The sequence below is a fragment of the Terrapene carolina genome, unplaced genomic scaffold (genome assembly GCF_002925995.2).
Source record: "Terrapene carolina triunguis isolate 2854851 unplaced genomic scaffold, T_m_triunguis-2.0 Scaffold837, whole genome shotgun sequence".
NCBI lineage: Eukaryota > Metazoa > Chordata > Testudines > Emydidae > Terrapene > Terrapene triunguis.
The window spans coordinates 4,285,539-4,303,632 of record NW_020665188.1 but is presented as its reverse complement, the minus strand read 5'-3'; the positions used below and the strand labels follow the sequence as shown (position 1 = coordinate 4,303,632).

The following is an 18,094-nucleotide window of genomic DNA, read 5'->3' as shown; positions in this document are numbered from 1 at the left end:
GAAATTCATCATTGATAAGTGCAAAGTAATGCACGTGGGGAAAAAACAATCCCAACTATACATATACACCTCTACCCTGATATAACACAACCCGATATAACACGAATTCGGATATAACCTGGTAAAGCAGCGCTCCGGCGGATCAAAGCAAGTTAGATATAATGCGGTTTCACCTATAACGCAGTGAGATTTTTTTTGGCTCCCGAGGACAGCGTTATATCGGGGTAGAGGTGTATACGTGTGTTTACATATATGATGGGGTCTAAGCTATTACCACCCAAGAAAAAGCTCTTGGCATCACCGTGGATAGATCTCTGAAGATTTCCACGAAATGTGCAGTGGCAGTCAAAAAGAACTATTAGGAAAGAGATGGAAAATATCACGATGCCACTATATAAATCCACAGTGTGACTGACACCTTGAATGCTGTATCCAGTTTTGATCGCCCAAAAAGAAACATGGTGGAACTGGAAGAGGTTCAGAGGAGGGCAGCAGAGATGTTCAAGGATGTATAACAGCTTCCTTTCAAGGAGACACTAAAAAGATTAGGGCTATTCAGCCTAGAGAAAAGATGACTAAGGAGGGATATGATAAAGGCCTATAACATCACTATGAATGATGTCGAAAAAGTGACTAGAGAAGTGTGTGTTTACCCTTTCACACAATACAAAAGCCAGGGGTCATCCAATGAAATTAATAAGCAGCAGGTTTTATACAAACAAAAAGAAGTACTTTTTCACACAAATGCGCAGTTCTTGACAGTTTTTAGTGTGCAAAACTTAAAAAAAAAAATCTTTGATCTGTCTGCATGTATATTCTTGTTAGATTTGAAATCATACAGCTGATCACATACCTTGTATTCACAGTGCTTCAGGTACAGTTTTCACAGCTATCGACGTGGCAACAGGACAGGAGGTAAGATCTGTGTGAATATTTTCCGTTTAAATTAGCAGCTATGGATGATGGAAGTGTGGAAGTGAATTGGATAGGTTTTTTTTTTTTTTTTTTTTTTACCAGTGGCTCCCATCTCTGGCATTACTTTCTAGTAGAATATTTGTCATAGTCATTTGTAACAGTGCAGTCCTTGTTTTGTAGTAACCGGATGATGAATACTAAAAATAGGGTTTTGTTTTTCCAATGAAATGCAAAGGGACCAAGATGTTCAGAGTTGTGGGTTTTGAAAACTGTTTAATCTCTAAGTGTTGTAGGCAATATTGACTTGAATTCTGACCAATAATTTTGCATTTAGCCTTCTACATAGCTTCATCTGTGACCATGATAGTCTTGCCTATATGGAAATTGCTTCTCGCCAAACAATTCCTTCTATTTTAATTAAACTACCTTCTCCATATCCTGTTCCCAGATTCTTCCCATTGATTACACCCATATCACCTGGCAGATGTGGTGGCATCATTGTCATTTACAAATTGTTCGTTAAGCCTTCACCATCCTATTTGCTTTGATGTTTTCCTTCAAACGTCTTTTACTCCACTGGTCCCCTACAACTAAAATTCACAATTGTCGGCTTCTTTCTAAAGTCATCTTTTCTTTAATTGCTTTACCCATCGGCTCAGTAAGTCTCTCCTGCCACCACCTCCTCTGGCACCTGAATGTTCATTTTGCTAATAGCTGAAATGTTCTCACCTATAGTTTTACCTCTCTCCTTTATACCTGTTGGCTTCTTCCTCTTTTCTACCTCTTCTGCCTAAGAGTAACCACACCCTGGATTAATGAGTAATTTTCCCCTGTACTTTCCTTTACCTGTCATACACTAAGCACTTTATGTGCTTGTCCATCTATAACAAAATCCCATACCTGGATTCCGTTTTTCTAGCCCTTCTTTACTTCCTGTTAGAAAAAACTAAATCGCTGTACATCTTTCAACCAACCTACCCTATAAAAACACTTTCCATTGCCTATCTCTCCAGAACCCATGGTACAATAATAGCTCAAATCCTTAAGACCCCCCCCCCCCCCCCCCAAAAAAAACCCCTAAACTAAAATTCTGGTGCACCAAAATATGCAGTATTGTCATGTTTTATTGTGAATATTACATAGCCCCTCTCCCAGGTTTCCTTCTGATCTTTAGTGATACTATTGCTATTCTGTAATCTCCGGAGTCGTCATAACACTGCCAATTCAGTCCTTAACACACTTGACATCTCTTCTACTCTGAACAGAGCTTACTATTTCTTCCACTCCAGAATTGCATCTGTCTGTGGCAGTATCACATTGTCAGCTTTTCCCTGTCCCTTCCAATAACACTACTGATCCTCTGTGTAGTTCCCACGAAATCTCCGGTGTCTGACCTCATTGATCCAACACTTGATCACTTCCAATCTCTTTCCTCCCTCTAGCAGTGAAACCATCTTTCACATGGCTTCCTCATTACTACTTTTACCTCACTGCAGCATTTAGACAATATGCACCTGCCATCTCTAAAAGCTATTTTAGCTCTGGAGGTGATGACATATCAGACAGTAGACCATTCCTTCTCCAGTTGTCTTAATTATAAGACATCTACTTCCAACTCATAGATGGACATGGTTCTTCTTGGCAAGAAGAATACCATAGTTATTAATGGTCAAACTCATTCCTCTCAATTTCTCAACCTTGATTTTCTTTTAGACTTTATGGCTGTAATTTTGAAGTTGTCACCCCACCAAGCTCCTCTTTGTTTTTTGTCTTGCTATGCTGTAAAAGTTCACCTCTCACCTGTTTAACAGCATGTCTGCTTTTCTTTCATCACTCACTTTATTGAATCACTCTTTCGGGCATTGTCTCTTCACACCTTCATATTTGCAGCTCCTTTTCCCTCGCAAATGCACTTTTATCCAAATGCTAGTTTGTTCAGAACAAAACATACAGAAACAATCCTTGTCCTGAAAACCTTGCACTGGCTATCGCTTGTATCCACTACAAAATCACTCATCTTCAAGCCTGTTAATAGCTTCTCTCTTGACTCTGATTTCATTTCTGTCCCCCAAACCCTTCCTCCACTTCTCTCTATTCTGATCTGCACTGTGTTGGCAGTGACTCTTTTGCTGGCACTGCATTTCCTCGACTATGACGGGATGATGTTAAGAGTGGTGTAAGTTGCACATTAGTAATTTGGGGTAACTGGTGATGGAAGGGGAATTAACAGCAGGATATGCAATTAACAGGACGATGTAGGAAGGTGTAAGATAAAGCAGATCTCCTGTGCCCGTCACATCACTTCATAGTTCCTGTTCTTTTCCTGCCATAACCCTATCCTTTGCTTCCCCTCAGGCTGCAAGCTACTCCTGCCTGAACCAACACTGACTTTCTGATGTGCAATTTAGATCGCCATTTGTGTCGCTTCTGAATTTGGCTCACTGTCTGGAGCAGTCATGCTGCCACTTTATTGACTTGCTAGCCTTTTTTATAAAATACAGCTCCAGTCCCACCTTGTACATAGCCTACAGCCAGCAAGCTGTTGGACAGTTTGACAGAGCATCCCTTGTTATTACTAACCCACATGCCTTGTCTACTCCTCTGTTCTAATCACACATAACTTTTACTGTAATATTATAAATGTTATTTAGTGTTGCAGCGGGTTGGCACTCAGGTTTGTAGGACTAACACTTCATCTTGTGTTTTACTCTTTCCCCTCGTTTTCAGGTTGCTATCAAACAGATAAACCTGCAGAAGCAGCCCAAGAAGGAGTTGATTATTAATGAGATCCTGGTAATGAAAGAGTTAAAGAATCCCAACATAGTCAACTTCCTAGACAGGTAAATGCAGACAATCAAACAGTTAAGCTTCCTTCTCCCAGGAGTAAGGATTCTAACCTGCCATCTTCTATGATCACTGTGGGTATGTTTCCACTGCAGCTCAAAGCATGCTTCCCAGCTCAGGTAGACCGACATGTTAGCTTTGCTTGAGCTAGCACTCTAAAAATCACTAAAAATAGCCATGTGGCGAGTAGCATGGGCAACAGGTTGAGCTAGCGCCTTAAATACAAACCCACCTGGCCCCCCTGTGCACATACTCAGGGGGTACAATGAGTATTTGGGTTAAGAGATTGCCAGGCAAAAGCCAGGTGTGTTGCAGGGCATAGAGCTGGTGATTCAGTAAGTAGCATTCTTTTCTGATTTGGTACCAAACCAATATCCCAAACTGGGATTGGGGAGCACTGTGCTGCTGGAGGTGCTGTTTTAGATGAGATGCAAAACTGTTATCCTGACTTTTTAGTCAGAGAAGATCTTTTGGCATTTTGGTAAGAGAAGCTTGGCCCCAGCTTTTAAATCCAGTCTGTCTACCTAAAAACGTTTTTTTTCCTAATTGATCTAAAACTCATAGAAATGTAGGGCTGGAAGGGACCTCAAGAGGTTATGTAGTCTATCTCCCTGAACTGAGGCAGGACCAAATACACCATACCTAGCAGGTGTTTGTCTAAACTATTCTTAAAAATCTCCAATTATGGGAGTTACACAACCTCCCTTGGTAACCTATTCCAATACTTAACTATCCTTATAGTTAGAAAGCTTTCCTAATATCTAACCTAAATCTTCCTGTCTGCAGGTTAAGCCCATTGCTTCTTGTCCTACCTTCATTGGACATGGAGAACAGTTGATCACTGTCCTCTTCATAGCGGCCCTTAACATATTTGAAGCTTGTTATCAGGTTTTCCCCTCAGTCTTGTTTTCTCAAGACTAAACATGCCCCGTTTTTTAACCTTTCCTCATAGGTCAGATTTTCTAAATCTCTCACTCCTTTTGTTGCTCTTATCTGGATTCTCTCCACTTTTCCACAATGTTTCCTGAAGAGTGGCACCCAAAACTGGACGTACGACTCCAGCTCAGGCCTCACCAGTGCCAAGTAGAGGGGGACAATTACCTCCTGTGTCTTACAGTTAATATACCCCAGAATATTTCCCCTTTTCGCAGCTGCATCACATTGTTGGCTTACGTTCAATTTGTGATCCAAGATCCTTTCCTGCAGTACTATTGCCTAGCCAGTTACTTCACATTTTGTATGTATGCATTTGACTTTTCCTTTCTAATTGTGGTACTTTGCACCTGTCCTTATTGAATTTCATCTTGTTGATTACAGATCAGTTTGTCATGATCATTTTGAATTCTAATCCTGTCCTCCAAAGTGCTGGCAACCTCTCACAGAGTGGTGTCATCTGCAAACTTTATAGCATAGTCTCCACTCCCTTATCCAAGCCATTAATGAAAATATTGAATAGTATTGGACCCAGGACAGAATCCTGTAGGACCCCATGAGATAAGTCCTCCCAATTTGACAGTGAACCATTGATAACGACTGAGTACAGTTTTTCAGTCACCACCCACCTTAGTAATTTCATAGACCACATTTCTCTAGTTTGCTTATGTGAATATCATGTGGGACTGCCAAAAAGCTAAATAAGATAAATTATGTCTACTGCTTCCCCCCATCCACTAGGCCAGTACCCCTGTCAAAGGAGGAAATTAGGTTGGTTTGGCATGATTTGTTCTTTACAAATCCATGCTGGCTATTCCTTAACATCCTATTATCCTCTAGGTGCTTACGAACTGATAGTTTAATAATTTGTTTCAATATCTTTCCGGATATTGAAGTTAGTCTGACTGGTCTATAATTCCCCAGGTCCTCATTGTTCCCCTTTTTAAAGACCGGTGCTATGTTTGCCCTTCTCCAGTCGTCTGGGACCTCACCTTTCCTCCATGAATTCATTTGATTGCTAATGGGTCCATGATTGCTTCAGCTACTTCCTTAAATACCCTAGGGTGAATTTTGTCAGGCCTGTTGTGAAGTATTCTCTTGAACAGTTGCTGCAATACACTGTCAGTCATTTATCAGTCCTGATTCTCCACTCCTGGCAAATGAGCTTATTTCTGTATTTTCTGCCTTTAGTTTTCTTGTAGGTGATGAATTGTTTGTTGTGATGGAGTACCTTGCTGGAGGGTCACTCACTGATGTGGTCACAGAAACTTGCATGGATGAGGCACAGATTGCTGCTGTTTGCAGAGAGGTGGGTGTTACGTTTCTGTGGCTAGGGGGTGAGAGTGCAATCTTTCCTCCCCCATTTTTTGAGATACATTTATATTACTGGCCAGCCACTGCAACAATTGATTTGATGTCCAGGCTTCATTTAACATCTTCACTAATAAACTGAAAGAGAAATTAAGCAGCATTCTAACTAATTTCGAAGAGGATATTTAATTGGAGAGAATTCTACTGACTCTAGTGATTGCTGGGAAATAATATGAAGACGAGATGTGCAGAAAAATAGCAAAATGAGTAACAAAAAAAATGCAACCTAAAAGATCTGGGGGAAAACAATCCAAAGCAGTGGGAGGGGAACCAGTGATGGATAGAGATGGCTAAAGGTGACAGCAGAAAGCAAATGAGACATGAGTTTGCAATGCAACATGACAATAAAAGCTGATGGAGTTTTGGGCTGGTATATAGATACCTCAAATCATGGAGCAGTGGGGTAGGAGTGTCCCTTTCTATTTGGCACTTGGAATATTATGTTCATTCTGGTTACAATGTTACCAGAAAGATACTGACAGGCTGGATGGAGTTCAGAGAAGCGCAGCAAAAAATTTCATGTGGCTGGAGTGATTCACTTTCAAAGAAAGATTTGAAGACAAACCTACAGATATTTAGCAGGTGTAAACAATAACAGGGAAATCCGTAGTTGTATGAGTGTATATAGCTAAGAGTAATGAGAGTGAAAAAGTGGGATGAATATGTAGAAAACCTGAGCTCTGTTACCCCGTGGAATATTCTCCAAATGTAAGGGGTGGAATAGCTATCACCGAGAAGGCTTAAGAATAGACTGGGTAAAACAGGATACTGGAGTCACAACCCTAGTGGATCACAACCCTACATTTGCATGACAATAGGCTGGATGATTGAGTGTTTTTCCCTCTTTCTAACTAGTTTTGTGGTCTGTTCAGGCATTAAATTATGGAATGGCCCTCTTTCTCTGTTTCTTCAGCTATTTTCAGAAAAATAATTTAAAAGTAACAAAGAATTGTAGCTGTTGATGATCAGTTATTTCCCTGAGTAAAAATGCAAGAGACCAGCACAAACTCAATTTATTGTCGGGGTAATTGTATTATCTACCCGGCACGGGAAGCTTTTAAAAGCCCCTTAGCATGCATCAGCTGGGCATCTGCTTAGATGATGCACTGCAAGGGATGGGCTGGGAAGCACTCTCATACCTCAACATGTGTGCATAGGTAATTATAAAAGTAAAATAAAAGTAACTAGTTACAGTAAGATCAGATGTGAACAAGAATGTTTTTTTAGCCTATAAAGTCTTAAAAATAAGTATACTCCTGCTTGGATACTTCCAGTTTGCCATCTTTTTTTAACTAATTTGCATTTTAATTTCTAGGAATCTTTTTGCCCAGTTGATTTGTCTTCAATTTTTTGGCCTCTCCAGTTTCTTTATATTTATTGTTTATATTGCTGCAGCACCTAGAGGGTCTGTTCACAACCAGAGCTGGACAAATATTTAGGAAGAAATAGTCCATGGCCCAAAGCGCACTTTCCCGATTTCATCTGAGAATTTTCAGCAAGGCTATTTCAAAATAAAACAGCTTTCTTTTCCAGTTGCAGTACATAAAACACTTTCAAAGCAAACTTCTGAGGCTGAATTCCTAGCCTTGGTTTTTGTTTTAACAGCTGAAATCTCTAATGATGGCATTAAAATCAGACCAGTAATTTAAACCTAAATTAATTCTAAAGCACTCTCTTACCATCATCAGATTAAACTAATCTAAGGTTTTATATCAGTTCAGGCTCCTTGACAGTCTTTAAGGATTTAAATCAATTTAAACTAAAATAAAGCAAACAAAAAAACCCCCAAAACATCATAATCTGGGACAGTGGAGGGTCTATTGAGGGCCAGCCACTAGGTGAAGTATTAAGAGGCAGTTATCATTCAGGGATAGGACAGTGTTCAAGGCAATCTGTAAAAGTCATGCTTGTTCAGGAAACATTTGTAGATTTTGAGAAGTAAGATCAAGCCAAGTTTTAAGATTATGAATGTGTAAAATCAGCAAGAGTGGGCTCTTGCTTAACTCATCTTAAATCATTTCAAAGCTAAAGCTCTTCAGAGCCCAGCAATATTCTTAACTGCTTTAGATTTTGAATAAATCTAAAAAAGAAAAGCAGGTAAAAATTTTTAAGCTGTTGATTTCAAACTCAGCTTTATTTCTGTGTCTCATTAAGAGTCTACAAAACAAGCCAAGTTTAAAGAAAATGGTGGTTTTAAAATGATCTGTCTAGATGCCAAATACAAAGTTAAATTGTCTCCAGTTTCCAATAAATCGAAAATTAATACTCTGCATTTAACTAGCCACCCATGAATGAGTTTAAACTTAAGCTTAAAACTTACTTAAAACTCTTTTTACTTAACCAATAATTCTACTGTCCAACATGTAAATTCAGAATACTCATGACTGGTAAATCAAAACCACTTTTCTAAGCTGAGCATATGTATTAATTCTCAATAGGGGTTAATTTGTGGAATAATTGAGAGAGCTAGAACTATGTAAAAATTTTTATAATGGAAACTGTTTTGCACCCTTCCTTATAGCAAGCACTACATATGTTTAAGAGTGAAGCATTCTCCTTATAGTGAAACTCTACCAAAGGAAACTGATCTCAGTAGTCAGTCAGGATTCCCCAACAACTGAAAAGCTGTGAAAAGTAACATGTAGCAAAGTGAAAGTGCTTTGGAACTTTGGGGAATCTTGGATGATGCCTGGCTGGTGAGCACTTTTAGTTCATTTTGCAATTCTATGATGGCAAGGAAATAGCGTATTCTCTGAGGTTAAAGAAGCAGGTTTTGACCTCTCTGAATTTTGGGTGGCAGTAGTCTGGTTTCTCATCATAAGAGCTTCCTCTGCTGGATATTTAAAGTAATACCTGCTACCTTTTTACACATTGCATTATATGCGCACAAACTTTGCTTTTTGATTCACAATACACAAACTGTATTTCCTTTTGATAAATGTTTTCTTTTTCCTCCTCCCCATACAGTGTTTGCAAGCACTAGAGTTCCTACATGCCAACCAGGTAATCCACAGAGATATTAAGAGTGACAACGTGCTTTTAGGAATGGATGGATCAGTTAAACTCAGTGAGTGCCAGACAATTGTTTCAACCTGCTGCTGCTTTTTAAACACTTTGCAATGAATAGTATGTTTGTAAGTGCATAGTTGTCTCAGATATTTGAGATGAATTTTTACTAAAAATCAGCAATACAATTCATTCCGCTTTGCAAAAAGAATTTTGCCCACTATAGTTGGGTTTGTAATTCTGAGCATCTGAAAGTTACTGACTTTGAGTGTATCAAACAAGAAGGATGTTTAAGTAACTTGTTACCACATGAATGCGTTTGTAAATGTGAGTTAACCTGCAGTGTAAAGTCAGATAAAGATACAAGGATTGCCAGTGAGGGAAGCTGGCACTAATCGGAGCTGCCTTATTGGCTCCTTTCAGATTCAAATGCTTTTGCACTGTCCATTTAATTGACAGGATGAAAATTACACATTTATATTTCAGTACTGCCTAAAGGCTGCAAACCAGGTAGGGTCCTATTGTGCTGGACACGGCACTTGTCTGAATTTTTTTTTAACTACGGTTAAAAGTATCTACAATGATAAAAATAATGTTAGAGATCAGGGAAATATTTTTTGTTTTCAGTTTTATATTGTGCATTTGACAGCACTTATTATGCAATCAGTCAGTTGTTGTGTGCGTCTCTCATACAGCAAGTGGGGAAAGAAAGAAAAAAATTCAAAAATTTAGTGACTTTAATCTCAGAAGTTGCCAGGAGTGCTTAGGGAAAGGTGCATTAAGATTTACACACTGAGCACCTAAAAGTTTGCTAAGCGCTACAGAGATGCCTAAAAAGACATGGGGTGACACTCCGAAAGCTGCTTTCTGGATTTGGACACCCGGAAAATCTACCACTGTTCCCTGTTCCAAGAGCTTGTAGTCTAATTTCAGTTATGATACAGTAACCCCTCACTTAGTCATCCCAGTTAATGTTGTTTCGTTGTTACGTTGCTGATCAATTAGAGAACATGCTCATTTAAAGTTGCGCAATGCTCCCTTATAACGTTGTTTGGCAACCACCTGCTTTGTCCACTGCTTGCAGAAAGAGCAGCCCATTGGAGCTAGCTGGTGGGGGCTTGGAACCAGGGTGGACTGGCAGCCTCCCTCTCAGCTCCCCTCTCCCCTAAGTTCCCTGTGTGGCAGCCGCCCAGCATGCTATCAGTTGCCAGGCAGTTCAGCTGTCCCTCCCCCCACTGCCGTGTGCTGCTCCTGCCCTCTGCCTGGGAGCTGCCCCCGAGAGCCTCCTGCTTGCTGTGCAAAGGGGGGGAAGAAGGGTGCTAATATCAGGGTGTTCCCCTCCCCCTGCTCTTGTACCCCATCTCCTGTACCTTATCTCCACAGGCGGGGGACACAACAGGGCTCAGGACTGAGGGAGCTTGCTGGCAGCAGCTGCAGTCTTAATTTGCTAATCCACTTAAAAAGGCAATGTACTTAGAGTAGGGTCAGCGTACTTAAAGGGGCAATGCACGTCTCTCTCACACAGGGTGTGTGTCTCTGTCTCTCTCTGCCATGCTGTCTCCCCTCCCTCCATTCGTGCTGCCTTGTAAAGTGTAAAAAGAACGAGGAGTACTTGTGGCACCTTAGAGACTAACACATTCATTTGGGCATAAGCTTTCATGGGCTAAAACCCACTTCATCGAATGCATGGAGTGGAAAATACAGTAGGAAGGCGCGCACACACACACACACACACACACCATGAAAAAAAGTTTATACATCTTCCTACTATATTTTCCACTGCATGCATACGATGAAGTGGGTTTTAGCCCACGAAAGCTTATGCCCAAATAAATGTTAGTCTCTAAAGTGCCACAAGTACTCCTCGTTCTTTTTGCTGATACAGACTAACACGGCTACCACTCTGAAACTTGTAGAGTTACCCCGTGAGGGCTCAGCTGAGTGCTAGTTCATCATTTAGCAGTAAGGCATTCCCTGGGAAATATCCCACCCTCTTCCACCCTCTGACTTCACACACACACACACACACACACAGTCTTTTGTCTGGTGAAATTTTTTTCCCTGGAACCTACACCCAGCCCCCATTTACATTAATTCTTATGGGGAAATTGGATTTGCTTAACATCATTTCGCTTAAAGTAGCATTTTTCAAGAACATAACTACGATGTTAAGCAAGGAGTTACTGTTTATAAACTCTCCCATGTACAGTAGTGGGGAAAAGTGAACAGTGAAAGATAATGGGGTTACTCAGGTAAATTAAGTGCACGTCTTAAGGGTATATAGAGGGATCTGTCAGATTTATAGGGCTGTGGAATTTTTGCTTTGTGTACAAATGGAGTATTTGCAGGCTATCTTCCAAATGAGATGACAAGTGAAGGGAAGCAGTGGAAGGTGTTAGTGGGAGAGATTGAATGGAAGGAGGAGAGAGGATTCTAGCAGAGGATGTGTAAAAAGGAACGATTTAAGGAAGGACGGGGACGCGGTGAGGTAGGTGATAGGAATAGGTATGAGGAAGAGGTGGTTGCTGGAAGAGGAAAGAAGAAGGGGGATCAGCAGAGATGGCATGGGGAGGCAGGGGAAAGGAACTATAGAAACTTGCTAGCTGAAGCAGGTGGCTGTAGAATCTGAGGTTAATGGAATCTATAATCCTCTATTTAGTGAAGGAGGCATGGGCTATTACCCACCTCACAAAACGCAGTAAAAGAACTAAAAAAGAGCCACCATGGCTTAACAACCATGTAAAAGAAGCAGTGAGAGATAAAAAGGCATCTTTTAAAAAGTGGAAGTCAAATCCTAGCAAGGTAAATAGAAAGACGCATAAACACTGCCAAATTAAGTGTAAAAATGTAATAAGAAAAGCCAAAAAGGAGTTTGAAGAGCAGCTAGCCAAAAACTTAAAAGGTAATAACAAAATGTTTAAGTACATCAGAAGCAGGAAATCTACTGAACAACTACTGGGGCCCCTGGACGATTGAGATACAAAAGGAGCACTTAAAGATGGTAAAGTCATTGCGGAGAAACTAAATGAATTCTTTGCTTCAGTCTTCACGGCTGAGGATGTTAGGGAGATTCCCAAACTTGAGCCGTCCTTTGTAGGTGACAAATATGAGGAATTGTCACAGATTGAAGTGTCATTAGAGGAGATTTTGAAATTAATTGATCAATTTAACAGTAACAAGTCACCGGGACCAGATGGCATTCACCCAGGAGTTCTGAAAGAACTCAAATGTGAAATTACGGAACTATTAACTATGGTTTGTAACCCGTCCTTTAAATCAGCTTCTGTACCCAATGACTGGAAGATAGCTAATGTAAGCCAATATTTAAAAAGGGCTCTAGAGGTGATCCAGGCAATTACAGACTGATAAGTCTAACGTCAGTACCGGGCAAATTAGTTGAAACAATAGTAAAGAATAAAATTGTCAGACACACAGAAGAATATAAATTGTTGGGCAAAAGTCAACATGGTTTCTGTAAAGGGAAATCATGTCTTACTAATCTATTAGAGTTCTTTGAAGGGGTCAACAGACATGTGGACAAGGGGGATCCAGTGGACATAGTGTACTTAGATTTCCAGAAAGCCTTTGACAAGGTCCCTCACCAAAGACTCTTACTTAAATTAAGCTGTCATGGGATAAGAGGGAAGATCCTTTCATGGATTGAGAACTGGCTAAAAGACCGGGAACAAAGGGTAAGAATAAATGGTAAACTTTCAGAATGGAGAGGGGTAATTAGTCGTGTTCCCCAAGGGTCAATCCTAGGACCAGTCCTATTCAACTTATTCATAAATGATCTGGAGAAAGGGGTAAACAGTGAAGTGGCAAAGTTTGCAGATGATACTAAACTGCTCAAGATAGTTAAGACCAAAGCAGACTGTGAAGAACTTCAAAAAGATCTCACAAAACTAAGTGATTGGGCAACAAAATGGCAAATGAAATTTAATATGGATAAATGTAAAGTAATGCACATTTGGAAAAAATAACCCCAACTATACATACAATATGATGGGGGCTAATTTAGCTACAACTAATCAGGAAAGAGATCTTGGAGTCATCGTGGATAGTTCTCTGAAGATGTCCACGCAGTGTGCAGCAGCAGTCAAAAAAGCAAACAGGATGTTATGAATCATTAAAAAAGGGATAGAGAATAAGACAGAGAATATCTTATTGCCCTTATATAAATCCATGGTACGCCCACATCTTGAATACTGCGTGCAGATGTGGTCTCCTCATCTCAAAAAAGATATACTGGCATTAGAAAATGTTCAGAGAAGGGCAACTAAAATGATTAGGGGTTTGGAACGGATCCCATATGAGGAGAGATTAAAAAGGCTAGGACTTTTCATCTTGGAAAAGAGGAGACTAAGGGGGGATATGATAGAGGTATATAAAATCATGAGAGGTATGGAGAAAGTGAATAAGGAAAAGTTATTTACTTGTTCCCATAATATAAGAACTAGGGGCCACCAAATGAAAGTAATGGGCAGCAGGTTTAAAACAAATAAAAGGAAGTTCTTCTTCACACAGCGCACAGTCAACCTGTGAAACTCCTTGCCTGAGGAGGTTGTGAAGGCTAGGACTGTAACGGTTTAAAAGAGAACTAGATAAATTCATGGAGGTTAAGTCCATTCATGGCTATTAGCCAGGATGGATAAGGAATGGTGTCCCTAGCCTCTGTTTGTCAGAGGGTGGAGATGGATGGCAGGAGAGAGATCACTTGATCATTGCCTGTTGGGTTCACTCCCTCTGGGGCACATGGCATTGGCCACTGTCGGCAGACAGGATGCTGGGTTGGATGGACCCTTGGTCTGACCCAGTATGGCCGTTCTTATTTTCTTATGTTCTTATGTTAGTATCTGTAGTGAAGATGCTGGTGGGTTGACCTGGTCCAGGGGAGGTGGCTGATGTGCACTCCCATGCTAGGAGAAGGGGCCTGAGCAGTTCGAGGGCATCTTGGCTCTCAGGATGGTACTGTGGGTGAAGGTATCTTTTTTTCCCCTAGAGTTACTGTCTCTGAAGAAGCTGACAGTGGGAGGCCAGTGTGAATGTAGTGAGGATCCCCAGGTGGATGAAGTGTGTGTGGGCTGCCAGTGCCTGGTCTCCTTGAAACACCTTTCCTTGCATAGTCTGCAGAGGCTCTCACCTGCCTTCTTCTTGCTGGTGCTGTGGAGGCTACAAGGCTTTTCTGGGGCACCTGAGGATTTTAATAGGCTGCCTGTAAGAGAGCTGCTACTTCTGTCACTTTTTGAAGTCGCCTAGATTTCAGGTTGACTGTGACCCTTTGAGGGAATGTAAGTGGTGAATGATGCTATAGACCTAGAAGGGAAAGCCTTTATGAAAGAGTAGCAAGATGAGAGCTACTGGCTGCTATTGCTTTGGAGACTGGGAAGGAGGTGGATAGTAGCTTGCTAAACTGCCCTTGGACAGTTTTCAGGCATGAAACCCATTTGTCAGCACTATCTGGTACTAGCATTTGAAATGTAGGGAAAAGCATTTTTAAAGTTTTGAAATCCTGTCTTTCAAACTAATGTAAATCTTAGGATAAATCCCAGTTTTTGCTGAGATTGTGTCCTCGTTGGTGCTCTCCATGCCTGAAAAGAAGTGGGAGATCTGCGGGTTGGACAAAGTAGCAGGATGGAATATGCATTGAAAATGCATTGATGCATTCCATTCATTCCAGTAAAAATAAAGGGCCAGATTTTCAAGAGACACTGGTGGGAGGTGATGGGGGAGATGCCCACTGGAGGTGGGGGAACTGTCATGGTGGCAGGGCGGCTGGCACAAGCCCAGGATGCAGCAACAGCCATCAGTCAGTGCCTGCCTGTGGTACCCCTTCACAAGGGAGGATAGATGGGACCTGGTTGGGTGGGATCTGGCAGCTGTGACTTGTAGGGGAATGGACCAATCAGCTGAGGATTCAGCAGAAGGACCAATTGGGAAGTGGACCAATGGGGGCTCTTTCTGAGCTGCAGCTTGTCTGCTCTTCAAAAACCTGGACATGGTTGTTACTTGAAAACCCTGCCTGGACAGAAAAAGGAGGCTCAAAAAGAGGCTCTGTCCAGGAAAACCTGGATATATGGTAACCCTATTTTTGTACTGGGACTGGCGCCCAGTCTGATGGTGTCACCTTCCGGGTTCAGGACCATTACATTACACAACATAGCATAAAGGCTACACCAGTGCACAAAAACGTTTTCCCCCATGTTGTTCTTGGTCCTTTTTTGTTGGAATTCTTGGTGGCTTGAAGAGGGATTAGACAAAACATCACTCCTTTTTTTAGGAGACCGCAAATTACCTTTATAAAAAAGAACTTAATTCTTTGAGTAGGAGTTTATTTTAAGTAGGCTATATTCTTCAGTGTTTGTATGAACTTGCTGGTTAGACTTTCTGCTGTGACATGAAAAGTATAAGAAAACTTTGAGATTGCAAATGTACAGATGCAAAAGATGTTTCTATAGTAATAGAAAAATTTGTTGTTAGATAATTGGGGTTTTGAGATGGGATTCACAACAGACTAGGATGCACTGAATTAACTATCACTAACTAATTCCTTTATTATCATGTAGCCGACTTTGGTTTCTGTGCTCAGATCACCCCAGAGCAGAGCAAGCGCAGCACCATGGTTGGGACTCCCTATTGGATGGCTCCTGAGGTGGTCACACGGAAAGCCTATGGCCCTAAAGTGGATATCTGGTCTCTGGGTATCATGGCTATTGAAATGGTGGAAGGAGAGCCCCCATACCTCAATGAAAACCCTCTGAGGGTAAGATATTTCATCCTTTTAGGAGTGCTGCATCAATCGTGCATATAAAACAGTGGCTCAGAAATGTGGTGAAGAGATTTGTGACCTTTAACTTGTAGATTACGGGTTTGAATCCAAACCAGGTTGGAAGTGTTTAAATGGTTATCAGCTGATGGCTGTTTAGTACAGTCAAGGCAGTTCCTAGTGGACAGGAATCTACATGAAAAAATCAAGGGTAATTAGTGCAGGTAGTTCCCAGTATAAAGGATGATGATCTAATAGACATGGAGGATGATATTACCCTTTCACCCTGAGAGATGGTCTCTCCAGAACATGGTTGAGGCATATTGATAGTACCTGTTTTTAGTTAAATAGTAGAATTCATCTCTGAATACTGACAGTCTTTTGCCAGCAATAAACTTCTCTAGGCTCAGAAAAGTAAATCCAATTAAATTACAAAGAACAAAGTACAAAGCATGCATCAACAAATAGACTTATACTCTCTCTCCATATATAAGGATATGTTTATTATCGTGTCCATCACCCTAAATTCTTAAGTATCTATAGTCATCTTGTTACTAACAAAAGCAAGTGACAGTTGCTAAAGCTGTGCAATGCCACTTTTACAAGCATCTACCAATGTGAGGAGAAGCAGGTTGCATTCCTTCTACCCCTCAAGACTCAGGCCATGACTACACTATGGGTGCTACAGTGGAACAGCTAGGCTGCTGTGGCGCCGTGCCATGGAAACGGTTTTTCCATCGCTGTAGGAACTCCACCTCCCTGAGCAACAGCTGCTAGGTTGACAGAAGCATTCGACTGTCGACCTAGTTGTGTCTGCACTGAGGGTTAGGTCAGCATAGCTACAGCGCCCAGAGAATGAGCTATGCTGACCTAATTGAAGTGTAGACCAGGCCTATTGCATTGCCTCTAACATTCCCAGCCCTTAGTGGAGAAATGAGTTCAGAAGTTGTGCCCAAATATTTAACAAATCAGGTGTGTATAGTGTTGGTCTGTCCACAGTTTGTCACATAGCGCAATCCCCTTTATCTCTGCATCCTTGTGGTGGGAGTCTGTCTTTGGGCTGCTCTTATTCCATAGTCGCTCATTGACATTGTTTTGTAGAATGAAACCTGCCCGTGTATTCATTTGTAGGAGCTTGATTAGTGGTGAATAGTGGTTGCAAAGTATACAAAGGCATACTATACATACTCAAATGAGGTACCCTGCGTATTCATGTTTTATCTTCTTAAGGGAGAGAATTTTGAGAATATATGTGATAAAGTCTACATTATACTAACCATGTAAAACAACCAGGAAGTAAATGATCACAACAGGAAAGAAAAATGACATTTCAGTACCTGCATCAGGCATCCATTATGGCAGGCATCCAAGTTGAAGATTCAGCAAGGAAACTTAATTTTCTTCTTGGAGTGATTGCTCCTGTGTATTCCACAATAGGTGTGCGTGCTCGCCACGTGCACCGGTGCCGGAAGTTTTTCCCTTAGCAGCATCCGTAGTGGGGGAGCACCGCTGCGACCCCTGGAGTGGCGCCGACATATCGCGCTATAAAGGGGGCTGCGTGCTCCCCCCACCCTCAGTTCCTTCTTGCCGCCAGTGAAGGTAGTCGGAACTTGTGCTCCAGCTTTGCTGCAGCAATTCTAGCCTTAGTGGTATCCAGCTTCTCTTACTTGTTGAACTTTTCTCTGTTTGTGCTGGGCTCAGGGCATGCCCCGTGGCCCAGGCTTCAAGTTGTGCGACTCTTGTCGCAATCCTATGCCCAGAAGCGATCCACATACTCCGTGTCTTCGCTGTCTGGGCGAGGCTCACATTAGCGAGAAGTGTAAAATTTGCTGCTCCTTCAAGCCCCGAACGAAGAGGGAGCGTGAGATCCGACTCCGAGCTCTCCTAATGGAGTCGGCGTTGACCCTGGCACTGGCGCGTCGAGCCGACCCCACGCCGGCACCTCGTCCTCTGCACGCAGCGAAGCGCCCCCGGCGTGCCATCCTGATTCCGTGCCCGGTACCGTGTCGTTGGTGCGCAGCGACGCCCCGTCGACGGGCCAGCACCGCTCCCCTTCTAAGAAGCAAGGGAAGACTCAGCGGCGCCAGGAGAAAGATCGGGGTGAGGCTAGACTCACGTTGGGCAGCCTATGATCAGGGCCGGCTCTGGCTTTTTTGCCGGGGGGGGCGGCCGGAGCCCCTGGGGGAGGGCGGCGAGCCCCGGCGGCGGCTCCGGTCTCCCCCCCAGCGGCCAGAGCGCCGGGGGCAGGGCCGCGAGCCC

The 18,094-nt window shown here is 42.1% G+C and overlaps 1 protein-coding gene across 5 annotated transcripts in view; it reads left to right on the top strand.

Annotated features, from left to right (window-relative positions):
- Positions 1 to 18,094, top strand: part of PAK2 (p21 (RAC1) activated kinase 2) — an 81,687-nt gene that overhangs the window by 56,080 nt on the left and 7,513 nt on the right. For all 5 annotated transcript variants that reach the window (XM_024211949.1, XM_024211946.1, XM_029913742.1 and 2 more), the window contains 5 exons: positions 867 to 915; positions 3,643 to 3,755; positions 5,884 to 6,001; positions 9,031 to 9,130; positions 15,636 to 15,832. In XM_024211949.1, coding sequence (XP_024067717.1) covers positions 867 to 915; positions 3,643 to 3,755; positions 5,884 to 6,001; positions 9,031 to 9,130; positions 15,636 to 15,832 — 577 coding nt within the window. The remainder of the gene's footprint in view (positions 1 to 866; positions 916 to 3,642; positions 3,756 to 5,883; positions 6,002 to 9,030; positions 9,131 to 15,635; positions 15,833 to 18,094) is intronic.